This window comes from Pelodiscus sinensis, chromosome 3 (assembly GCF_052426305.1).
Source record: "Pelodiscus sinensis isolate ZL-2025 chromosome 3, ASM5242630v1, whole genome shotgun sequence".
In the NCBI taxonomy this organism is placed as follows: Eukaryota; Metazoa; Chordata; order Testudines; family Trionychidae; genus Pelodiscus; species Pelodiscus sinensis.
Window position 1 is genome coordinate 10,847,515 of NC_143054.1, and position 22,951 is coordinate 10,870,465.

The window sequence follows — 22,951 nt, forward strand, 5'->3', positions numbered from 1 at the left end:
ATCACCCAATTAGAGAGGGAGACAGCTGAATTGGAGTTCATTTGCCCACAAAAGCTCATGACCTAATATTTTTATTAGTCTCTAAGGGTATGTCTACACTTCAAAGTTAATTTGAAATAACAGCAGTTATTTCGAATTAACTTTAATAGCATCTACACAGGCAAACCGCTATTTCGAAATAAATTCGAAATAGTGGAGCCCTTATTTCGAATTTGGTAAACCTCATTCTACAAGGAGTAATGCCAAATTTGAAATAGCTATTTCGAACTAAGTGCTGTGTAGACACTTAATTTGAAATACGGGAGCCTCCAGCCCTTCTCAGAGAGCCCTGGTGGCCACTCTGGGAACAACCAGGAAAGCTTACTCTCCTCTCCCCCTGCCCCACTCCGGAGACATTAAAGGGGTAGACCCTGGCCACAGTGCCTGTGCCAGCTCCAAGCCTGCCAGCCCAGAGCCAGCAGTGGCCACTGGGGCCCCTGACCCAGTGGCCCCAAAACATGAGCCAGCAAGCCACTGGCAGCCAGCCCTCCACCGCTCCCCAGGAGCAATCTGCCACCTCCCAGGAGCCTGACAGGGGCTGGAGAAAGTGGGTGCCTTCCTGGTCCAGGGTGGAGATCATGGACCTTATTCAGGTTTGGGGGGGGATGCCCCCAACTTCCATGACCTCAGCCCTAGACAGAGAAACACAGCCGTCTATGATAGGATAGCTGCCAAGCTGGCCACCAAAGGCCACATGCTCACCCAGGATCAGGTTTGAAAGTCAGATTGGTCCAGTGAGACCCCCCAACCCTGAGCTTCCCCTCCCCCTTCTTCCCCTTGCTTCCCCCTTCCAGCTCTGTATTCCCAGGTTTCCCCCTCCCCTCTCCCACTCTCTCTCTTCCCCTTTCCCACCTCCTTTTCCCAGTCTCCCCAGAGGTCCATCCCCTCCGTTTCGTTCAATAAACCCAGTTCCAATTTATGAACATACATGTCTTTTATTTGACATCAGGAAGGGGGGCTAGGGAGGGGTAAGTGGAAGAACGTGAGGGAGAGATGGGGCATGAGCCCCTGGTGGGGAAGACTGGGGAGGCTCTGAGGGCTCCTCGGGGTGGATGCTCTCCCTCAGGGCCTCCTGGATCCTGACAGCCCCCCAATGTACCCCCGGATGGCAGCCTGCAGCAAGTGCAGCCGGTCTGATAGCAACGACCCCACAAGATGAACCGGCATGCCCAGGGGCAGCTCTGGCTCCATGTGGCCAAGTGCTGTGGTGTCCCGAGTGTGGGCACTCAGGGCACTCCAAATAGGACTGCTTTGCTGTCCCTCATCGAGGTAGACAAGCAAGCGGGGAACTCTGAGAACTGTCTGTCCAGGGTGGGGGTACGATCCCTTTAAGCACGGAGCTCAGTTAACCTCAGGCAGCAGTGCCACACACTAAGTCACAACCTGATGCCCTGCTGGCACTGGTTCCGGCCAGCCTTAACTTCGGTTCAGGGTCCACTCAGTGTGGATGCGCTATTTCGAAATAGCAAAATGCTATTTCGAAATAGCTTTTGTGTATAGATGCGTTATTTCAAATTAGCTTAATTCGAATTAACTATTTCGAATTAAGTTAATTTGAAATAGTGCTGTAGTGTAGACATACCGTAAGCTGCCACAGGACTGCTTATTGTTCTTAGAAATGAATATGTCAAAGCACTGAAGGATCCGAGTTTAGGTAGCACATTGAATAGTCTCTGCTAGTTTTGCCTTGGCAAGATTTTTCTTCTTTTTCAAGGATTCCATGAACATAACCTTTTCTCATAGCTTATAGAGGCAGCCACTTAATTTTTTTGTGGGGTTACAGAATTTGGGTCGAGGATGAAGTGGACTGGAGTCCTGGTGGAAATATTGTCATCAGTTCCTCCTCGTATGATCCTCATCAAGCTGAGGTAGTCACACTTAAAGAAATAAATGGTCGCAGCATTAAATTCCAGGAACGTCTTCTCCACAGGCATATTGGTAAGAAATCTGCTATATACAGCATCTGCCTCCCCACCATCCTTCTCCACATACTTACTACTTGTGGTGTGACCGTCTGCTTCTGGGGCTCTGACATCTGGCCCAGACTTCCACTGTGGCTTTGCCTTACTTACCTATTTTCAATCTCCCTGAGAACCTACATTCCTGACTCCCTCGCCTTTCTTCATGCATCTTCGCTTCTTTCTACATATGCCGCTTCGTGTTTGTATTATGTAGCTGATGGAAAGTTCAGAACTGTTCAGCATGGGGGAGTTTTACTGTTAACTTCAGTGGCAGCAGAATTAGGCCAATGCGGACTATTTCTGAAAATCCCAGGTTCTTGTGTGTGTGTATTTGAAATTGAATTTCACACCTTGAAAACATTTAGAACAGCTCTCGTATGTCTGTAAAATACATGTGCATATACAATACATACAGAGATATAAAATCTGTACAGAAATATGTATCTACCTACAGAGAGAAAAGTATTGTTAATGGTTTACTATGGGGCTGTCCCCCTTGCTCTCTCTGCTTGCTAACACCCCTTTCTCTGGGGCATAGGCAACCCCGGCTCTCCCCCCGGCCACCGGAGTGGGCTGGTCCAATGCTACCCCAGCTCTGGCTCTTCCCCATGGTCCCTGGTGCTCCAGCCCAGGCCACGCCAGCCCTGGATGTTTTCCTCCAGCCCCCCGGCCTCAGGCTGCACCAGCCCCAGCTTTTTTTCCCCAGCCGCTTGGCCCAGGCTGTGCCAACTCCGGCTCTTTTCCACCTCCTACCCCTTCCCCCCATCCCGGCTGAGGCCACACCAGTCCCTGCTCTTCCCCTCCCCACCAAGCCTAACCCTAACTCCCCTCTCCAGCCAGCCTGGAGGGCCCAGGATGCAGCGCACCAGGCCTGGCTCTGCCACTGGCAGCTGGGCAGGGCTGAACCCTGGCCCTGCTTTGTTGGCCCACAGAGAGCCCCGGGCCTGCTGCTGAAGCAGAAAGCCCATCTACAGCTAACACTGATGCCTGCGTGGGGCCGGTGGGGCCCAGAGCATCTCAGCACTAGGAGTGGGAGTGGAGATCATGGCTGTTGCCAGAGCCCGGCTCTGTGCTCAAGCCGCAAGAAGCACCGATAGCCCAGAGGATCAGCCGGGAGAGCCCCGGGCCTGTTGTTGGGGAGGAGAGTCCGGCTGCAGCTAATGCTGCTGCCCACACAGGCCAGTGAGAGCCAAAACCACAAGTCTTAGAAGTGCGGGCAGGGATCATGGCCTGGGGTTGGGAGCAGAGTGATGTGAGTGAAAACCTCAGGAAAACCTTTTTTTATATAGAGAGAGACTTACATGTCATTTTATGATAACATATTAACATGAATGAATGAATTAATTAATTATAATTATTTTTTTGTTAATTATTAATTATTAATTCCGTAAAGTATTTTATAGTATATTTTTTATAGAAGATGCCATATACAGTCAGGATCATGAAGACCTCAGGATATGGTCCATTAATTATAAAACCATTGGGTAGTACATTTTATACCTGGCAATAAGTATTTGCAAATCTGGTCCTCTCTGGTTTTTTACTTAGTCTTTACTCAGGCTAACTTCCATTTAAGTGAATAATAAATGAAATGGATCAGAACAATTGTGAATGTTTCCAGTGAAGCCTTTATCCATTTTCCTCTTGAGCATTGCACCAGCATCTCAGTATTGATAAGAGGATAGTGTCAGACGTAAGTAAGAATGATTCTGCCTGTACTACAGGAGAAGTGACACTTAATGCCACTCCAGGTATAATCCTGTCTCTACAGAAGTCAGTGGGAGTTTTGCCATTGACTTCAGTAAGGCCAGGATTTCATCCTTTGAGATTTTTAGGAGTAAGCAGGTATGGTTCCATTAAACCATCCCTGGAATTGCTAACTGTAAGTCAAAGGAAGATTTCTTGCACAAGGAGATTGAACAGGCCTTCATCACTGGGATGAATATCACCCAACAGGACCAAAGAGCTACATGTATTAAGTAATTCTTCCACCCTACTCTGCGCTGATCAGACCTCAATTGGAATATTGTGTCCAGTTCTGAGCACCACATATCAGAAAAGATGTAGAGAAATTGTAGAGCCCAGAGAAGAGCAACAAAAATGATGAAAGGTCTAGACAACCATGACCCATGAGGGAAGACTAAAAAAAATTGCCTAGGGAGGTTGTAGAATCTCCATCATTGGAGATATTTATAAGAGCAGGTTAACTAAGCATCTCTCAGGGATAATCTATATCAGTGTTTCTCAAGCTGTGCTCCACAGAGCCCCAGGGCTCCGCAAGACATCTCCAGGGGCTCCACAAGGCTGACAAACTGGAAACATCGATAGGTACAACACATACAATCAGTGGACCCCTGGGACTCCACATAATTTTTTACGTATGTAAAGGGCTCCGGAGCCCAAAAAGTTTGAGAACCACTGATCCTGCCGTGAGGGCAGGGGACTGGACTTGATGTCTTCTCGAAGTCCCTTCTAGTTCTAGTATGCTATGATTCTATGCTTAAAGAGTCAAGTGGAAATTAAGCATTGTGGAAAGCCTTCTGTGGACCGTTTTTATCAAGTGAATTTCCTCCTTAGAAGGACTGTGTTCTTAGAGTATTGTATTATATGTGCATTCTTAGTGCGAGGTTTTTATAGTAACTTGGTTTTTAGCATCATCTCCAGGCTGATCACTGTGTGAATTCACAGCCCCAGGAAAGAGATCAGTTCCCTAGTGCAAAATATTAAGGTCTCCAGCTGATATAGTTCAAAAATACGTAGTGGAAATCTATTCATTGGTTTAGCATGCAGTGCTCCCAGTGAACAGACTCAGGACTTGCCTTTATTGGGAACAAAAGGATTTTGGTAAAATACACTCTTATCCCAAATAGCGGCAGGCAGGCAGCTGTTTCACTTTGTTGGTACTTTCAGAGAGTCCCTGAGGAAAATCAAGCCTGAAAGTCAGTTCAGCTTCTGAGGGGAAGCCAAAAATCAGTTGTCAAATGAGACATCCCCAAAGCACTGGCTACTGAAACATCCTAGATATTCATTCTGTTTTCTTTTTTTGAAATGCCACAGGGCGTTCCCATAGCATAGATGATGGCAGGCGTGTTCCTTTGGCTGCTGAGGTTGGGCTTCTAACACGCAACGTGCAGATTAAGTCGGACACAGCTTGCTCTGGGAGGCTTCTAGTGGGACGCTTCGGAAATACCGGCGGAAGAGAATTTGCAGGTAGTTGAAACTCTCCCACTCAGAACCAGTCATATTGGTCCATCACAAATACTCTGTCCAGTCCAGCTCAGGATGCAGTTAGATGCAGGGTTTTAACTTTCTGTATGTGTTGTACAATGGTAAGCACATAATGAGTGCTTAGCACAGGAGTGGCTAACCCTCAGCTTGTGAACCACTTGCGACTCCTCCCCCCTTAAAGTGTGGCTTGCAAAGCCACCCCTATGGCTTGCGAAGCCATCCCCATACCTCTAGACTTGGTCCCCAGCCCCCTGTGCTCACCAGGGCAGGGGAGCTGTCCGGTGCGGCAATTCAAAATGGCGTCGCCAAGAGCCTGATATGGCCAAAAAGGCTTGTCTTTTTTTTAAAGGGGCAATGTCCCCCTTTTTTTCCCCTCAACAACTCTGGGGGTCTGGTGGGGAGCTCTTCCCTTTTTTTTTGCTCAAAAAAAGTGGCTCAGACAAAATTCTCTGGTGCTGCCATTTCGGCTCTCTTCGTTTAATGGCTTAGCAAATAGGAAACATTATTAAACAGAAAACATTCAGATTTTTAAGAGCACTTGTTCTTGTTTTAGAAACTAATGCCTGTTTGGCATTTTATTTATGTTCTTACTGACGAAATAAGTCCCACACGTTAATTGCCCTGCAATCACCTTTTCATCTCACTTCATTTCCCCTGTTATAGGTGTCCTTCAACTCTCAAACGTTGAAATGCTGAACTTCGGGCCATCACAGCTCCCTGCCATTGACTTTAGTAATGTATTCTATGAATCCTCAGTGTTCTCTTCCAGCATTCACCAAAGCTGCGGAAGCGGCATTCAAGCAGTGGCAAGCAGTGGAATCTCATTGTGGGACAACGTGGTATTCAACACGATTGGCCCTGGCATTGACGTGGAAGGCCAAAACCATTCTCTCATCAGGAACCTTATCATTCTGAGCAGGCAGCCAGAGGGGTTTCCAAACTGGATCGCTGGCATTAAAGTGAATCGACTAGATGGCTCTCATCTTCTTGGCAATGTTGTGGCAGGATCGGAGCGTATAGCCTTCCACATCAGAGGGCAAGAATGCTTCCTAGCTGGAGAATATTGTGCTGAAAATGTGGCCCATTCAAGTCTTCATGGTGTACATTTATATAGAGACGGGTTTCAAAACTGCACCAAAATCACTGGTTTTCTGTCCTACAAGAATTACGACTATGGTGTGATGTTCCAAGTGGAAAGCAGTGTAGTGATGGAAAATATGATGCTAGTAGACAATGCTGTTGGTGTTCTGCCAGTTGTGTACAGCCCATCTGCTGAACAGCATCGTTTGGAGAAAAAATACATAGAAATTAGGAGCTCTGTTATTGTTGCAACAAGCTCAACTTTTGACTGCATTAATGACAGGATCAAGCCCCTTTCAGCTGACTCAACTTCTAGGGATCGAGCTCCGTATTACTCTCAGAGAGGTCGCATCGGGATTCTGTGGCCTTCATTTAGCTCAGAACCCAGCCAGTGGCCTGATAATCCATGGCACAAAACAAGAAATTATCCAGCAATATCAGGAATCATGAAGCTACAAGGTTGGTCTTTTTGGATTAGCCCCAGTGTCCTAGTGAAATCTCACCTTGAGTAATTACGTTTGGACTACAGGTTGAACCCCTTTAGTCTAGCACCCTCAGGACCTGACTGGTGCTGAACCAGAGAATTTGCTGACCTATGGGAAGGCAATATTGTCTAGCAGCATTACCAATGCTTCCACTGCTTACTGGTCAGCTAGAAGACATTTGGGGTATATTAGAGCTAAATAACAGCACAGAACGCTAAGAGTCAGGACTAGTTGCTATAAACAAACTTTATGGGATTGCAGGAAACTTGATGCTCATGATAAGTAGACATCTGGCTAACTAAAATCATACCAGACTACAGATGTTGCTGGACCAGAGAGTTTCAACCTGTTTTAAAAATCCATTCTTCACTTCAATCTGATGTGGATACAGTAAGTGAAATGTTGGCCCCATTGATATCAACAGAAAAACTACTATTGACTACTGACTTTAGTGCAGCCAGGATATTCTGCAATTTGTGGCCAAACTGTTGTACAGTGTTGCATGTTTTAGTATCTTCCACATTCCTCCCCCCAAAACATCTGCATTTCAGTGCTAGGTGAAATGTTTTCTAAATTTGATCCATCTATCTGATCTATTGAGATCTATAATAAATTAAATTTGACACTGTTACCCTGGGCTTGAATAAAGACATTAACTAATTAATGCACTACAAAGCCAATTTCCCTTGCTTTTAACACCTGTATTTTCACATCAAAAGATATGAATGGGACATATCCATCCCACTTAATTAGCTTCATTAACAGGGGTCCTACAATGGATAGGTCCTTCTTTTGCTGTTATATATATATCTTGGATTCTGTTATTTCCACTCCCACTCATGTGATGAAGTGGGTCTTTCTTACACATAAAAGCCCATGATCATATATATGTGTGTGTGTGTGTATTTTATATATATATATATATATATATATATATATATATATATATATATATATATATATATATATATATGTCCTTTTTAATGAAAGCTAATAAATACAAGTAGGACAATAATAACAATAATAATTAATTAATACACTTAGAGGAAGGCTGTAAAATCCTGTTTGGGGGCCTGTTATGCCCTCTCTTTCCTTGAGTTCTTGGATTACATGTAATGGACATCCCAAATAATATTGTATTATTTGCATTACAGAAGCAGCTGGATATGTTTCAAATCTGTCCAGCGTAGGCACTTATGCAGTCCCCATTGTCATAGTATTTGAACCCTTCAGTCTTTAATGTGCAAAATCCCTGTGAGGGTGGGGTTATTTTACTAATTTTACAAACAGGGAAATGAGACACAGAGATTAATTGACTTGCTCCAGGTCATGCAAAATGTCTGTGATAGTGGAGGGACTTGAACTTAGGTCTTTCCAATCCCATGTTACCCACAGGATCATGCTTCCTTTCAGGTCAGAATTGAAAGGCTTATTGGTGTTGGGATGCTACCTTCCTATCTGTGATAATCCTGACTCTGATTTAGTCTCTCACCTACATGGCCATTAAAATTCATTTAAAAAGAAGAGAGAAGACACATAAGGAAAAGTTAAATACATTTTTAAATGTACTTTGCATTCTTATTCATAATAGCAATTTATAACTTCAAGGTACTCTAAGGCTACGTCTACACTGGCATGAGTTTCCAGAAATGCTTTTAACGGAAAAGCTTTCCGTTAAAAGTATTTTCGGAAAAGCGCGTCTAGATTGGCAGGACGCTTTTCCGCAAAAGCATTTTTTGCGGAAAAGCGTATGTGGCCAATCTAGATGCGGTTTTGCGCAAAAAAGCCCCGATCGCCATTTTAGCCATCGGTGCTTTTTTGTGCAAAACAGTACTGTGCTGTCTACACTGGCCCTTTTGTGCAAATGATTTGCGCAAGAGGGCTTTTGCCCGAACGGGAGCAGCACAGTATTTCTGCAAGAACACTGATGATCTTACATGAGATCGTCAGTGTTCTTGTGGAAATTCAAGAGGCCAGTGTAGACAGCTGGCAAGTTTTTCCGCAAAATCATCTGATTTTGCAGAAAAACTTGCCAGTCTAGACACAGCCTAAGGGTATTATTTAAGTGGTATTTCTGACATCCTGTGTAATAGGTAGGTTCCACAGAAAGGGGATTACTGAGCTTCAGTTCACACAGTAGGTCTGTGGCAGAGACATGTCTGGGATGGGAATATATTGGAAAAGTTACCCAAGTGTAACTAAATCCATTTAAATTTGGTCTAGTGACACCAGCACAAACATTTCATTAGATACTCTTAAGCTTGGTTAAACTATGGTTCTGTTGATTTAGGTAAATAAGATTTAAACCTATTTATATGTTTAGGAGTTATGCTGATATAAGTAGACTGATTTTAAACTAGTTTACTTACTCCAGAGCAACATTCCTAATATAGACAAGGCCTTAAGATGCATGGCTCAGACTTCATCCCTGAACAGCAGCCACCCAGCCTCACCCTAAGGGATGTGTTTTTATCTTTGTCAGAAGTCACCTTTACTGGTTTCACGAAGAGTTGCTATAGCGATGACAGAGATGTCTGCATCATGTCAAATCCTGACAGCATGGGCATCATGTTCCCAATCACAGCAGAGAGGATGAGGATGTCACTTGTCCATGAGCAGAATAAGTTCTACTTTCATACGCTGCAAACAAGGTAGTGTTCTGTGTTCTTAATAAATAGTCCTTTTCTCCGGTTATGGTGAATATGCAGTACTAGTTACACAAGTGGTCATGTCTTTATCTATTTCTACCTCACTACAAAATCTGCACTTCCTCTGACTGGTTACATCTGTCTTCAAAGACATTATTTCTTTCATAAGGAGCAGTGGGACAAGAATTTAAGCTAACGACGGGCCTAACCCATGGGTCCCCAAACTTTCAGCTTCCAGGACCACAGCCTTGCTCTTGTGATGGGCAAGAGTGGGTCAGTTATAGAAAATAATATAAACTTTAAAAACAACAAATGGTCTGGTAGCACTTTATAGACTAACAAAACATATAGATAGTATCATGAGCTTTCGTGGGCATAGCCCACTTCTTCAGATGACCAGAGTTTTGAGTTTAGGATGTGCAGACCCAAAATAAATAGGGGAGAAGGGAGAGAGGGGAAGGAAAAAAAAAGAAAGGGGGTGGAAAACAAGGAGCAGGGGGTCTGAAAATATCAAAGGGAAAAACAAGTAGGCAGAACTGGTAATCTATAAGCACCTAAAGATTGGATAGTTAAAAGAAACAGATAAGGATCATAGGATAGCAATTAAATAGGAAGGGTATTAATACAAGAATCTACATAGGCAAAGAGCTGTTGGCACCTTCATTGAATGTTAGGTTGATAATGTCCCAGCCATCCCTCATCTCAGTTGAGAAGGTTATCAGTGTGAGAACTGAATTTGTGGATGAATTATAATTCCAATGCCTCTCTGAGTATTTGGCTTGTAGAATTGGTTTGTGACAAGACATCCACCTGGAGATCTTTTAAAGAGTGATTAGGTAGATTGAAGTGTTCTCTGACAGCTTTCTGTATGTTCCCTTTATGTATATTTGATTTGTGTCCATTGATTCTTTCCCATAGGGACGGTCCAGTTTGTCCAATATATATTGCAGTGGGGCATTGCTAGTATTTGATGGCATAGATCAAATTACTGGATGTGTGGTTAAATGAGCCTTTGATTTGGTAGATTATGTTGTTGGCTTCAGTGATGAATTTGCTTGTATAGATATGTGGGCAGAGTTGGCACTGTGGCTGATTGCGGGGCTGGGTTCCTGGATGCCAACCACATCATAAGCATCCAGTGCACAACTCTAGAGATGTAAGACTATTCCTACCCCAAAGACATTACAGTTAACCTAGACAAGACAGCAGGGGATGAGAGAAAGTTAGTAAGTGCGAGTAGTCGTTTTATGAGTGTGCACAACAAAGTAGCTAGGAGATTAGGGAAAAGCAAGAAGGGAGGAAGAGGTGGTTGTATGGTGGGAAAGTAGGGAGAAGGGGCAGTGGAAAGGGAAGCTGAGGTAGGGAATAAATTAGTGGAGATTGCCTATCTCCTAGAGCAGACCTTGCAAGGTCATCAAGTCCTGTCCCCTGCCTACACAGCAGGACCAAATACCATCCCTGACAAATTTTTGCTGCAGATGGCCTCCACAAGGATTGAATTCACAACCAGGAGGCCAATGCTCAAACCACAGAGCTATTCCTCCCCCTATAGCATATAGTAACATGGGCCTACGGGAAAAAGGATGGAGAAGAGTCTCTCTTGCAAGTTTAATTTTGTCTTTGCTACTTCAAGTCCTGGAGAGTGCTTTTTGGTGGATGTGCAAACATGCTTGTTTTGATCAAGTATGTTATAGGAACCCCGTGTTTTACCACTGCAGTTCTACAGGGCAGTGAAAATAGTGTTTGATCAGGAGCAATATATGCTGAAAGTCAAGTGGACCAGGGGTTAAAAGTATTAAATATGCTGGTGTGTTGCCATATGTGTCCCATGGGCTGTAATTTGGGGACTCCTGGCCTAACCCAAAACCTAGGTGATGGACCCCAGATTTCGTGGACAGTGGGTAATTCAAAACCTGAACTCTAGTTCAAATCAGAGTGTTTCAAAATTACCTAATTCCTATAGTGGGTTGAAATAAAAATGTTGGATACAACTCTTTTTTTTTTTGGTATGTCTGTCTTCTTGCTCTTTATACCGTTTCTATCTGGTACTAGACATGGAAGAACCTGGACTTTTCACAAAGTTGTTTGTCCTAATTGAAATTTGAAGACTTAGGGTTTGGGTAGTACATTAGATGTTTTTTGTCGTCTCTCCACCACAAATAAAGCCTTCTGGAGTTCTCCTATTATTAGGATCTGTGTAGCAAATGTAGCTTCAGGTAGTCAGCAGCTTTATATTCGCTCTAGGCCACAGCTGACTCCTCAATGCCAGGCCTTAGAAAAAAATTAAGAATTCCAGCAAACAGCCCTAAGGTGGCTAACGTGCTCTTTTTGTATGAGGAAAAGAGTTTGATTTTTTGCCTGTGAGATCACAGCAGCAGTGCTAAGTGGCATCAGGCAAATTGAGAGATGTCAGATATGTGCCAGTCTAACTCCCGCCTGGAGACTGAATCTGTTGAGCATAGCAGAACATGGATCAGGAAGAAAGAGCACTTCTCTGTAACCTGAGGTTTCAGCAGTACACACATGCAGAATCCACAGGAAACAGGGGCTGGTTTATTTATTTGTACAGCTGGTGAATGGAGTACACAGGCATTGTCATGAAAGCTTTGCTGCAGCAATGAAGCCCAACGTGAACCTCAGTTGCCAGTCAAAACCAATCAGAGGTGTTCCCTGCTGCTCCAATCCACAGCCCCTCCAGCAGGCTGCCAGTGCATTTTCTCTTTTTGCTCTGGGCATTAGAGTGTGTGTGGATTTTTGTGAACTGTCCAGCTCGTCAGTTCCTATTATATTTCACCATTGAATCCAGTCCACAGTATTACACTGTTTGTCACTGGCTGCACACACAATGCATTGCAAAAGCTGATGGTTATCACACATGGTGCATGGACATACAGAAAACAAAGTGCTCTCCGAGCATCCTGCTAAATCTGTGGGTAAAGTTCAGATTTTTATTGTTGTTCCTGGATCATCAGCAGACATGTATTAAATCCAAGCTTTTAAAAATGGTGGGTCAATTTGAGGCCCTTGTGATGGCCTCCTTGTGCTGCTGCTTCTTTGCAAAATTACCATAAAGCTAACCTTGAGTAAGAGTCTGGGCAGGAATCCTAAGAGGACATGGGGAGCGCACATCATATCATGGTGATGGTCAGCCAGAAGAGACGCCCACTGGTTATAGATACAAACTGTAATGATGTCTGTGCGATGCTAGGGTTGGATCAACTTTGGGAACCATTGTCACCCATTTCTCTGGAGCTGTGCAGAGTAAATCTGTGCTCTGTTTATTTGCCCTGTTAAGGCTCAGATCCGTTCCAAACACCAATCAATAGGCATTGCATAAGAAATCAGAAATCAAGAAATCAGACAGATTGCGGAGCATTGTTTCCTTGTGATCCTCCATCTGTCCATATCCATCTGTTGTCTTTTGCCTTATACTAAGATTACGAGCCTCTATCTTTTTGTTTTGTGTTGTGACACCACCTAGAATAACAGGGTTCATGACTAGGGTTGCTGAGCACGGCAGTAGAATCAATAATAAATAGCAGTAATACAGGTGAGTAGTATTAGACTCTATGACACTCCACACTACAAAATTTAACAGGAGTGCTGTGAGCAAGAGACAAGAAATCATCCTTCTGCTCTACTCTGAGCTAATTAGGCCTCGTTTGGAGGACTGTGTCCAGTTCCATGCACCACATTTCAGGAAAGATGTGAAGAAATTGGAGACGATTCAGAGGAGGGCAACAAAAATGATTAAAGGTCTAGAAAACATGACTTCGGAGGGAAGACTGAAAAAATTGGGCTTGTTTAATTTGGAAAAGAGAAGACTGAAAGGGGACACGATAGCAGCTTTTAAGTACATAAAAAGGTGTCACAGGGAGGAGGGAGAAAAATATTCTCCTTAACCTCTGATAATAGGACAAGAAGCAATGGGATTCAAATGCAGCAAGGGACAATTAGGTTGGACATTAGGAAAAACTTTCTAACTGTCAGGGTGGCTAAACACTGGGATAAATTGTCTAGGGAGGTTGTAGAATCTCCATCATTGGAGATATTTAGAACAGGCTAGACAAACATCTATTAGGATGATCTCAATGGCTCTTGGCCCTGCCATTAGGGCAGAACTGGACCTGATGACCTCTCAAGGTCACTTCCAGTTCTAGTATTCTATGGTTCTATGATTTACATTGGAGGAGTAAGCTACTTGGAGTTTCAGACCTAATGACCAGTTCTCTCCCCCAGCAGTGACCCAAAAGATGGTATTTGGTGGCACACACACCAATTACTTGGGGTTCGCTGGCTTCCTCTTGGAAACATTATCCTTCATAAAATTTCTCCCAATGACAGATGTATTCAAAGCTTGCTTCAAGCTCTCCTGAAACGCATCCCAGGATTCACTTCATGAGGGCATCCAAAACCAGCTTACACCATCTTTCAGTTTTGTGACAGAGTCTGTCCCAAACTCTAGTTTGGGACCATTACTGTGGAGGCCTGTCATATTTAGTTACTTAGGACATTGCTTAATTCAGTTTTCATGAGCTGGACTTGTTTTGGCTTCTAGATAAAACTGTATTGCATAGCCATTTTCATCTGGCTGTGAATGTCGCGGGAGTGACAAGCCTGTGGATACTGATGAGTGGCTCCTGAGGTGCGGTGGTTCTTTGCAGTGTTGAACTGTTTGAAAGCTAGAGATGAAGCAAAATCAGAATGTCCCTGAGATATTGTTGCCAGTCTTTTCAATTAACTGAGCCAACTGCATGAGGTGCTCTGGCCCCTGCCACAGAGAGGTGAATGGGAATTAGCTGTATCCTAGGGGGCAGAAGCCAGTTTCTGAGTCTGATCACCAACTGTGTTTGGGAGGTTGCTATCTGGATCTCATTTCTGAGGATAGGCCCATCCATGACGAAATCAAACATTGTTGCAGAATTTCAGGGTGTCAGAGCACGTCAGACCTTGCTCACGATAATTACATTTTGCCAGTTAGTCCTTATTTTCTCCTTTTCACTTTTTGAGCAAGCAGGTTAATTTGCATCTCTGTGGGGATAATTTGTATATATTTTTTAAAAATGCATTTCCTGGGGATAAATAACTTCCGCAGGCCAATACCATGTGACTTCTCTCCCTGCCTTCTCAGCACTAATGTTCCCCTTCCTCTCCATTAGCATCAATGGATCCACGGACTTTGCACCTCTTGAGATGGGATGCGAAGGCTCAAGAAAGGCTCTATTCAAGGATTTGGATGGAAGTGCTCTGGGCTTACCGCCACCTGTGTCTGTTTTCCCAAAGTCTGAGTCTGACTGGACAGAGTCTTGTTTGCATGCTGGTAAGTTGCACGTGACAATTGTGCAGTACCTGACAAATCCTGCTCAACTTTGGGTAGTGTATTGAGGAGCCAGTCTTGGGAGACAGAGCAGTGTCATCCTCCGGGAGCCTGTATACCCTGAGGGCATCGTGTGTGTAGCACTTTTCATTAAAAGAGGCAGGTTTTTATATTGGTGTAGTGCCCCCTCTCCACCTGGTTACCTTCTTTAATGCCAATCTGCTTACACATTTCAGTGGATAGGTCTGGGTTCTTCTGGATCCCACCACACACTCAGCAGGGTGTATCCTCTTTATTTTTCCCTATGGATTTATTTGGCGGTGTTTCCACCCCCCTCACTCCTTCCTGGCAGGATCACCAGGGCAGCTTGGGAGGAAAATTCTAACCACAGGATAATCCCCACATACTTGCAAGATAGTTGGAGACTTCCAAGAAATAACACAAACATACAATATGTTCAACACAATAATTATGTTAAACGGGAGACAAATATAACATAACAGGGTAAACCACTATTTTTAGGGTCACCGGTGCCCACGCTGCCAATACCTGTGACTGCCCCAGTCACATGACTTGATGTAGCAAATGTAAGATTAGTGTCCCGTTGGTACGTGTATTTTGTTGGGGCCCTTGATGACCTATGACCACAACATTCTTCTCTGCAGTGGTTTCACAGTGTGGCTGACTGGGTTCAGTACAGCCCAAAGGACTCACAAGCAGGATAAAGTGGTAAATCCCTCCACAAGTTTAATATGCAGAAGGTTATAAAATTCCCAAACCCTTACTCCCTGGCTTGACACTTTTCAGGGAGTAGGGGGTCCCCAAAACAAATTCCCTGGCTGACTAACTAAAAGATGGTGCACTCACAAACTCCATGAATGATCCTCTGGTTCAGAGATGACTCTGGACTCCTCAGTCACTGCAGAGGGCTGATCTCTGCTAGCAAGGATCCTCTTTGGGCAGGTATCAGGTGGATTCGGTCCCAGGATTTCCCCTCACCACAAAGGGGTGCAGGGCTCAAGGCGCATGCAGATTACACAACTGTACTAAAATCCCAACTGGAGTCTCCTAGCCCAGCGCCCAGACACACACACACAGCCGGCAGCAGCCCTGAGCTAGCAGAGCAGAGCTGCCAAAGTGGTGACTGGTCTCACCTAGGAAGCTGGAAGGCTAACTCAGCCTGGCTGGGGAGGTTTCCCAGCAAACTCTACAAACTGCAAATCAGGAGTGGAGAAGGAAAAGCCCAGCGGAGGAATGTTGCTTTTGCGTCCCTCGAGGCCAGTTCTCAGGGGGAACCCTGCATTGCAGGCCTGGGGCTTACCAGCTACCCACATAGCCAGCCCTACCCTTGCCCTGGCTGGCTCCAGACTCACTCAAAAAAATGGCTTCCCCTCCCCTCAACTTGCTGGAAGGGGCATCTCACTCCCTATTGGTTGCCCGTCAGACTCTGAGTTTGCCTTGGCTCTCCCACCCTACTAGGGACAGTGGGCCTCTCCCTGAACTGCCAGCAGACAGAGCCCCAGGAATCTAGGAAATCTCCTTGGGGATTACACAGGCTAAATGATGGGATTGGGAGTCACAGCTCTGGGATTCTGTTCTAGCAGTGCCTCTGATCTGCTGCACAGTGAGACGTGTTCCCTTGATCTCCCTGTAAAACCAGGGTGATTATATTTACCCAGCACTGAAGTGCTTTGGGATCCCGGAATAATAAACGCTGAATCAAAGCAACTTAATAAGAATTGTTTCGCTGAGGATCTGTATTCATTTCCTACTGAGGAGTATCAGGTTGAAAATCCAAGCCAGAAATTTAAAGAATACTCTCTCTCATTTAGAAAGACCCATCTTGCTCAGTAACCACATTCTGAAAGTTCACACAGCAAGGCTCCATTCTCCTCCTGATTAAAACTCTGCTCTGTGATTCCAAATAAACTCTTTAATTACAATTAGCATTTCCCGAGCCTGCTGCTGATGGCGGCCATTTTGCAGAAAAGTCGCATCATTTGTGACTCTGGCAGTATGGGAGGCTCATGCGAGGGACTGTAATTAATCCTATTTTCCATCCTGCTCTAAAACTGATTAAACACAAGAACTTTAATCTTTAAACAAAATGTCTAATGTGTACCCGGTAAAGGCTTTCCTCTAAGGACCCCTCCCTCACTGGCTGCTTAGAGGGCTGATTAATACATTGTCTAGGAGTAAACATGCTTTTTTCCCCTACCTTCTCTGCCCTGATTATGAATCACAAGCCAATGCTAATCTCTCAGTAGGCACTGCTGACTCACTAGCCATTTAGCACCAACTTATTAAAGCATGTGTGTGCACATAGTTCTTGAACATTTTAAAGATTTGTACGATTTTTTAAAGACATACAGGCACAGAGTAGTTATAAACTCCAGGAAACCCCACCACACTAATTGTGCAACCCACACTCCAGGGGGGGGGGGTTGTCTCCTTCTGTAGTGAAGTTGACAGCATATGGTAAATGCTGCCTGCCTCCCAGGCCAAAGCAGAATTGTGGTGGTTTCCTCTCGTTGCCCAAATGTGAGTGACATTTTCTTCCCTTCTAAATTCCACTCCTAATCCCAGAGTCTTTCTCTTTCAACGCTGTAATTCCCTTTCTCTTCAAGATGACATTGGGAAAGGCCCAGGTTCATTTGGAGGTGAAATCATAGTTCTCTTAACACAGAAGACTTTGTACAATGTAATGGAGACTTTCACATGAGACAATTATGGCCAAATCCAGACCTTCGTCATGCCCACAAAACTCCCAGTGGGCCAGATTCTACCTCAGTTATAGAAGTATAGTGGTGCATTGATTTCACTGAAGTCAATGGGGTTATTCTAGATTTATGCTGGTGTAGCTAACAGCAGAATTTGGCTCTTGGAATTCTACCTCCTCTGTGCCTCCTACTAATATGTACTTATTACTTTACCAATGCCCAGTTATTCTGCTCACCTCCAGTGGCTTTATGCTCAGACTGCTGCACTGAAGCTTTTAATCCTCTACTTAAATCTCTAAGCAGCAGTGCATGCAGAATCCCACCAACTTTCATTTTAGGATCATTTGGTGTCCCAAATGCAGTGTGGCATATACTTAATCCAGCCCCCTGCAGCCTTTGAATTTTCCCTTCAGCTATAATTTTTCAGACGCTTCCAATTTGCTGTGTCCACTTTGAAGATGCTGGCCCCAGCCTTTGCTTGTCACACACTGAGGTGCAGGCAGTACAATCTAGTAGTTGGAGCAGGACTCCAGAGTAGTGGTTAGTGCAGAATCACAGGGCAGAACTGGAGGTGTGGTAAGGAGGTGAGTCAAGAGTCAAACCAGAGCTAAAGGGTAGAGCCAGATCTATGGTCAGGAGACATGCCAATGGTGAGAGCTAGGAGTTCAGGAGTTCAGAGGCAGGCAGGGTATGGTGTGGAACAAAGACTGGACAGGGAACAGGTCTGGTGTATCTGCAGGCATGGAATACATAGAGCAGCCACTGAGGCGCTATAGCTGCAGAGCTTAACTTGTGAGCTCTTGGCTCTTCTGACCAATCAGGAAGCACAGTCACTCAGGGTGTGTCTAGACTACAGGGTTTTGTTGACAAAAGTGGACTTTTGTCGACAAAACTATACCTGTGTCTACACTACCACCGTGTTCTGTCGACAATAAGTCGACAAAACATGGCAGTTTTATCGATGTCAGTAAACCTCATTCTATGAGTAATAATGCCTTTTGTCGACAGAGTTCTGTCAACAAAAGATGCTATTGCATCCACACTGCTTTTTCAAAAGAGAGCATCTAGACTCTCTGTTGAAAAAGTGGCTTGCTTTGTTGACAGAACTGGATGTAGTCTAGACGCTCTTTTTCAACAGAAGCTTTGTCAACAGTATCTGTGCTGTCTATCCATGATACTTATATGGCCTGCCTTACCATAGTTTCTGAGCACCAATGATCCCTTTAATCTTTTCCACTTAGGTGTGGAATAAATGTTTATGTGCACCAAGGCATTTGCCCATGTGCCCCATCAGTAGAAACAAAAAACCCAGTTGTGGCCAGTCTGCTAATCTCTCCCGAGTGGTCACATAGGTGCCTAGCTTACAGGGAACAGCACTGAGCAACGGCGTTCCCTGTAAACTGAGTGCTAGAGTGGGCTCTCAGGAGAGATTGAAATGATGCCCAGCTGATTAGCAGAGCACCTGCAGCTAGACTTTTTGTTTCTACTGATGGTGCACATGGGCACATGCCTCTGTGCACATCAAAATATTCTGCACATTAATGGAAAAAAATCCGCACGTGGGTGGAAAAAGATGCTCAGCCATGTTCCCTCTAATCTCACAACCTTTACTCAGTTTGTCCTCTCAATGCCCAGGTGGGTATTAAAATGCTGTTAGCTCCCTTTTACAGATGTGACTCTGAGGCCCAGAGAAACTGAGTGATTTGCCTATGGTCACACAGGAAGTGAACATAAGATTGGCCGTACTGGGTCAGACATAGGGTACCAGAATCAGCAAAGAAAATGCTCCCATGCAGCCATATAGATTTTTAAGCATCTCTTTATACACCCAGCATGGAAGTCATTCTGGATACTCTGAATGATAAATAATAATAATTTCATGACATGGTGATGGGATTTGAATTTCCTGTGCTTCATTTGCATAATCACATAATGGCGCTCTTTTGAAAAAGCACTATTTCGAAAGTAAAACCGCAGTCTAGACATGGTTCTTTCGAAAAGGGAAGGCTTTTTTTAAAGATCCTGTAAACCACATTTAGACATCGGTTTTACTTTCAAAGTAGCGCTTTTTTGAAAGAGCACCATTACGTGATTATGCAAATGAAGCACGGGTTTATATCCCTCTGTTGAAAGAGGGGTGTAATCTAGACACAGCCCAAAAGTCTATCTAACCCAGTGTTCAGTCTTCTGTCAGTGGCCAATGCCCCAGAGGGAATGAACAGAACAGGCAATCATCCTGTGATCCATCCCCTGTTGTCCATTCCCAGCTTCTAGCAAAATTGAGGCTAGGGATACTACCTCTGCCAATCCTTTTTAATAGCCATTGATGGACCTACCCTCCCTGAATTTATCTACAGTGAAAGTTGGGTTATCCAGCACTTTACCACTTGAAAAGGTCAATTGACAGACATTTCTTATATCCCCCAATATAAATCGTCTGTCTAGTAACCGAGACTAGTATACAGCCCAGGAGGTTATGCAATTGCACATTCTGCATTCCACTTTTAAGCAAAAGACGCAGAAGACAAGTAATGAAGCTGATATCAGGGATTTATTTAAAAAAGCAGCTCCCCAGTTGTGTCATAGAGTCAATACATATCCAGCACAATCTCCCACGCCTTCTAAATGTACAGTGATAATTAATGGTAATAGTGATGATCTTGAAACACTGCAAGATTCTGAGGTGCCTTCTGAATCATGAAAGAAAAAAATATTAAATTATGTTCAATATAGTTTTAGTGGTAAGTACATTTTTAGTGATCTAGGTTTATGCCATGCACTGCCCATAGTGATATGTAGTGTCACAATATGAGGTAAATAGGATGAAGTTTAATAAAGACAAATGCAAAGTGCTCCACTTCGGAAGGAACAATCAGTTTCATACATACAGAATGGGAAGTGACTGTCTGGGAAGGAGTATGGCAGAAAGGGATCTAGGGGTCATAGTGGACCACCAGCTGGATATGAGTCTGCAGTGTGATGCTGTTGCAAAGAAGGCAAATGTGATTCTGGGATGCATTAACAGGTGTGCTGTGAGCAAGACACGAGAAGTCATTCTTCCGCTCTACTCTGCGCTGCTCAGGCCTCAATTGGAGTATTGTGTTCAGTTCTGGGCACTGCATTTCAAGAAAGATGTGGAGAAATTGGAGAGGGTCCAGAGAAGAGCAACAAGAATGATTAAAGGTCTAGAGAACATGACCTATGAGGGAAGGCTGAAGGAATTAGGTTTGTTTAGTTTAGAAAAGAGAAGACTGAGGGGGGACATGATAGCAGTTTTCAGATATCTAAAAGGGTGTCATAAGGAGGAGGGAGAAAACTTGTTCATCTTGGCCTCTGGGGATAAAACAAGAAGCAATGGGCTTAAACTGCAGCAAGGGAGGTTTAGCTTGGACGTTAGGAAAAAGTTCCTAACTGTCAGGGTAGTCAAACACTGGAATAAATTGCCCAGGGAGGTTGTGGAATCCTCATGTCTGGAGATATTTAAGAGTAGGTTAGATAAATGTCTATCAGGGATGGTCTAGACAGTATTTGGTCCTGCCATGAGGGCAACGGACTGGACTCGATGACCCCTCGAGGTCCCTTCCAGTCCTAGTATTCTATGATTCTATGAATATAGAACACTGTACCTTTATACACCTAAGTGCTTCAAGAAGCCAACCTGCAATGCAGTACTAGTACTGGATTGGTGAGTCCCTGTATACAATTTTATATTTTATTCATTTTACTATATTCTAATTCTTTAAAAATTGGTATTCCATTGGTAAGTATAGCTTTTAGTTAGCTAAATATTTGATAAACTAGCACCTCTCCTCCCCATTCTTCAAGCATGCCAAATAACAAAGCTTTTAATTAAATTGTGGTCTTGGCCTTCACATTATCCTTTGGCAAGGAGTTCCACAGATTGACTATGTGATAAAGCAGGGAATTGAATGTGGATTTTCTGAGTCCCAGGCTAATACCCTGTCTACTGGCCCATCCTTTTAGGTCCTACTTCTTTTTGTTATTTGAAGACATGCTCTGGAACTTTTTGGACTTAGAATAAAATAAACTGATGAAATTAGTGTCAATACACACTTGTTTGCTGTGACACAAATATTAATAAAAGACCAAATGTCAGTGGTGATCAGAATATGCTGTCTGCTTGGCTTCAGGAGTGTTCCTAGCTTTATGCGGTTAGATCTCGCGAAGCTTTCTTTCAACTTTCTGTGTTTTCTTCCTCGGAGTGACAGAGAGATGGTGTTGTAGACAGAGAAATGAGGGGGTGGAATAGAGAAGAGAGAAAGGAAATGGTTGTCAGAAAATTTGTCTGCCAATATCTGTGCTAGCAGAGGTCTTTTTCTCTTTCTCTTTTGCTAGAGGGGAAAATACCATTCTCTTTTCCCAAGCAATTATAGGCCCAAAAGATTGAAACTTATTCTACGGCTCTTTAATCTCAGCAGATATTTATGGTTAAACATTAGACTTGGAGCATTCCAGATGTCAGGGTATTAAAGCATAAAGGCTCAGTGGAGTCCCAGAAAATATTAGAATCTTCGGGATATGTGCCTTTGAGTGTTCTCATCTGAGCAGTGAAGGAGACAGCCCTTGGTGTTCTTTTGTAAATCCGAAAGGGAGCTCTTACTGTTCCTTATTTCTGCCCTTTAGCATGGCTCCAAATTCAGCACGCAGAGTAATCCACCACCATGTCATGAAATTATTATTATTTATTATTCAGAGTATCCAGAATGACTTCCATGCTGGGTGTGTGAAGAGAGGCTTAAAAATCCATATGGCTGCATGGGAGCATTTTCTTTGCGGATTCTGGGCAGTTTAACTGTTTCAGCCCCATATCCTACAACCATGGATGAAACTTTCCTCGCCTAAGTCGTTCCCTCACATGTGTACCGGATCAGGACCATAAGGGCTTCAACTATATTATGCCTCTTTCTTCTCATCTTTAATAAACCCCATCAGTTTCTTCAGAAAAAAATACCCTTTTTTTACATTACAATAAAAAAATCTTTGCACTTCCTTAAATCTGGCACATTACAAACTTTGATTAATGTTGGGGTCGTCATTTATTTTTACACAGCTGCGATTTCCTCAGGGTCACACACTGAATCCATGCCTAAACACCAGGAATCCTCACAGGCAGTGCCCCTCATGTAAAAGATACACAACTCTGCACAGATGAATTTAAAAGTTAGCTGATATTAACTAGAATCGGTCACAAAGTGTGTTTTATTTTTGGCGTGGTCCTTGTTGGTTTTTTTCCATCTCAACTATTTGCAGGGCTTTTAAGAGTATTCATTGAAAAACTAAAATCATCCCCAAAATGTAAGCCAATGAAATGTTGGCAAAAATTTCCATTAAGTAAAGAATGGAAGAAAATCCGCACTTGAAAGTTTTTGACTAGCTGCATTATGATCCATTTGACATTAGGGTACAGATAACAAATAGTTTTGGTTACTTGTCATGCAAATTTATAAAAGAG

General features: G+C 43.7%; 1 protein-coding gene across 12 annotated transcripts in view; it reads left to right on the plus strand.

Annotated features, from left to right (window-relative positions):
- Positions 1 to 22,951, plus strand: part of PKHD1 (PKHD1 ciliary IPT domain containing fibrocystin/polyductin) — a 409,604-nt gene that overhangs the window by 283,875 nt on the left and 102,778 nt on the right. For all 12 annotated transcript variants that reach the window (XR_012902469.2, XM_075923353.2, XM_075923339.2 and 9 more), the window contains 5 exons: positions 1,823 to 1,977; positions 5,058 to 5,210; positions 5,892 to 6,767; positions 9,276 to 9,444; positions 14,601 to 14,761. Coding sequence is in view for 11 of the 12 variants with exons in the window: in XM_075923353.2 (XP_075779468.2) it covers positions 1,823 to 1,977; positions 5,058 to 5,210; positions 5,892 to 6,767; positions 9,276 to 9,444; positions 14,601 to 14,761 (1,514 nt within the window). In the remaining variant the exon portion in view is untranslated. The remainder of the gene's footprint in view (positions 1 to 1,822; positions 1,978 to 5,057; positions 5,211 to 5,891; positions 6,768 to 9,275; positions 9,445 to 14,600; positions 14,762 to 22,951) is intronic.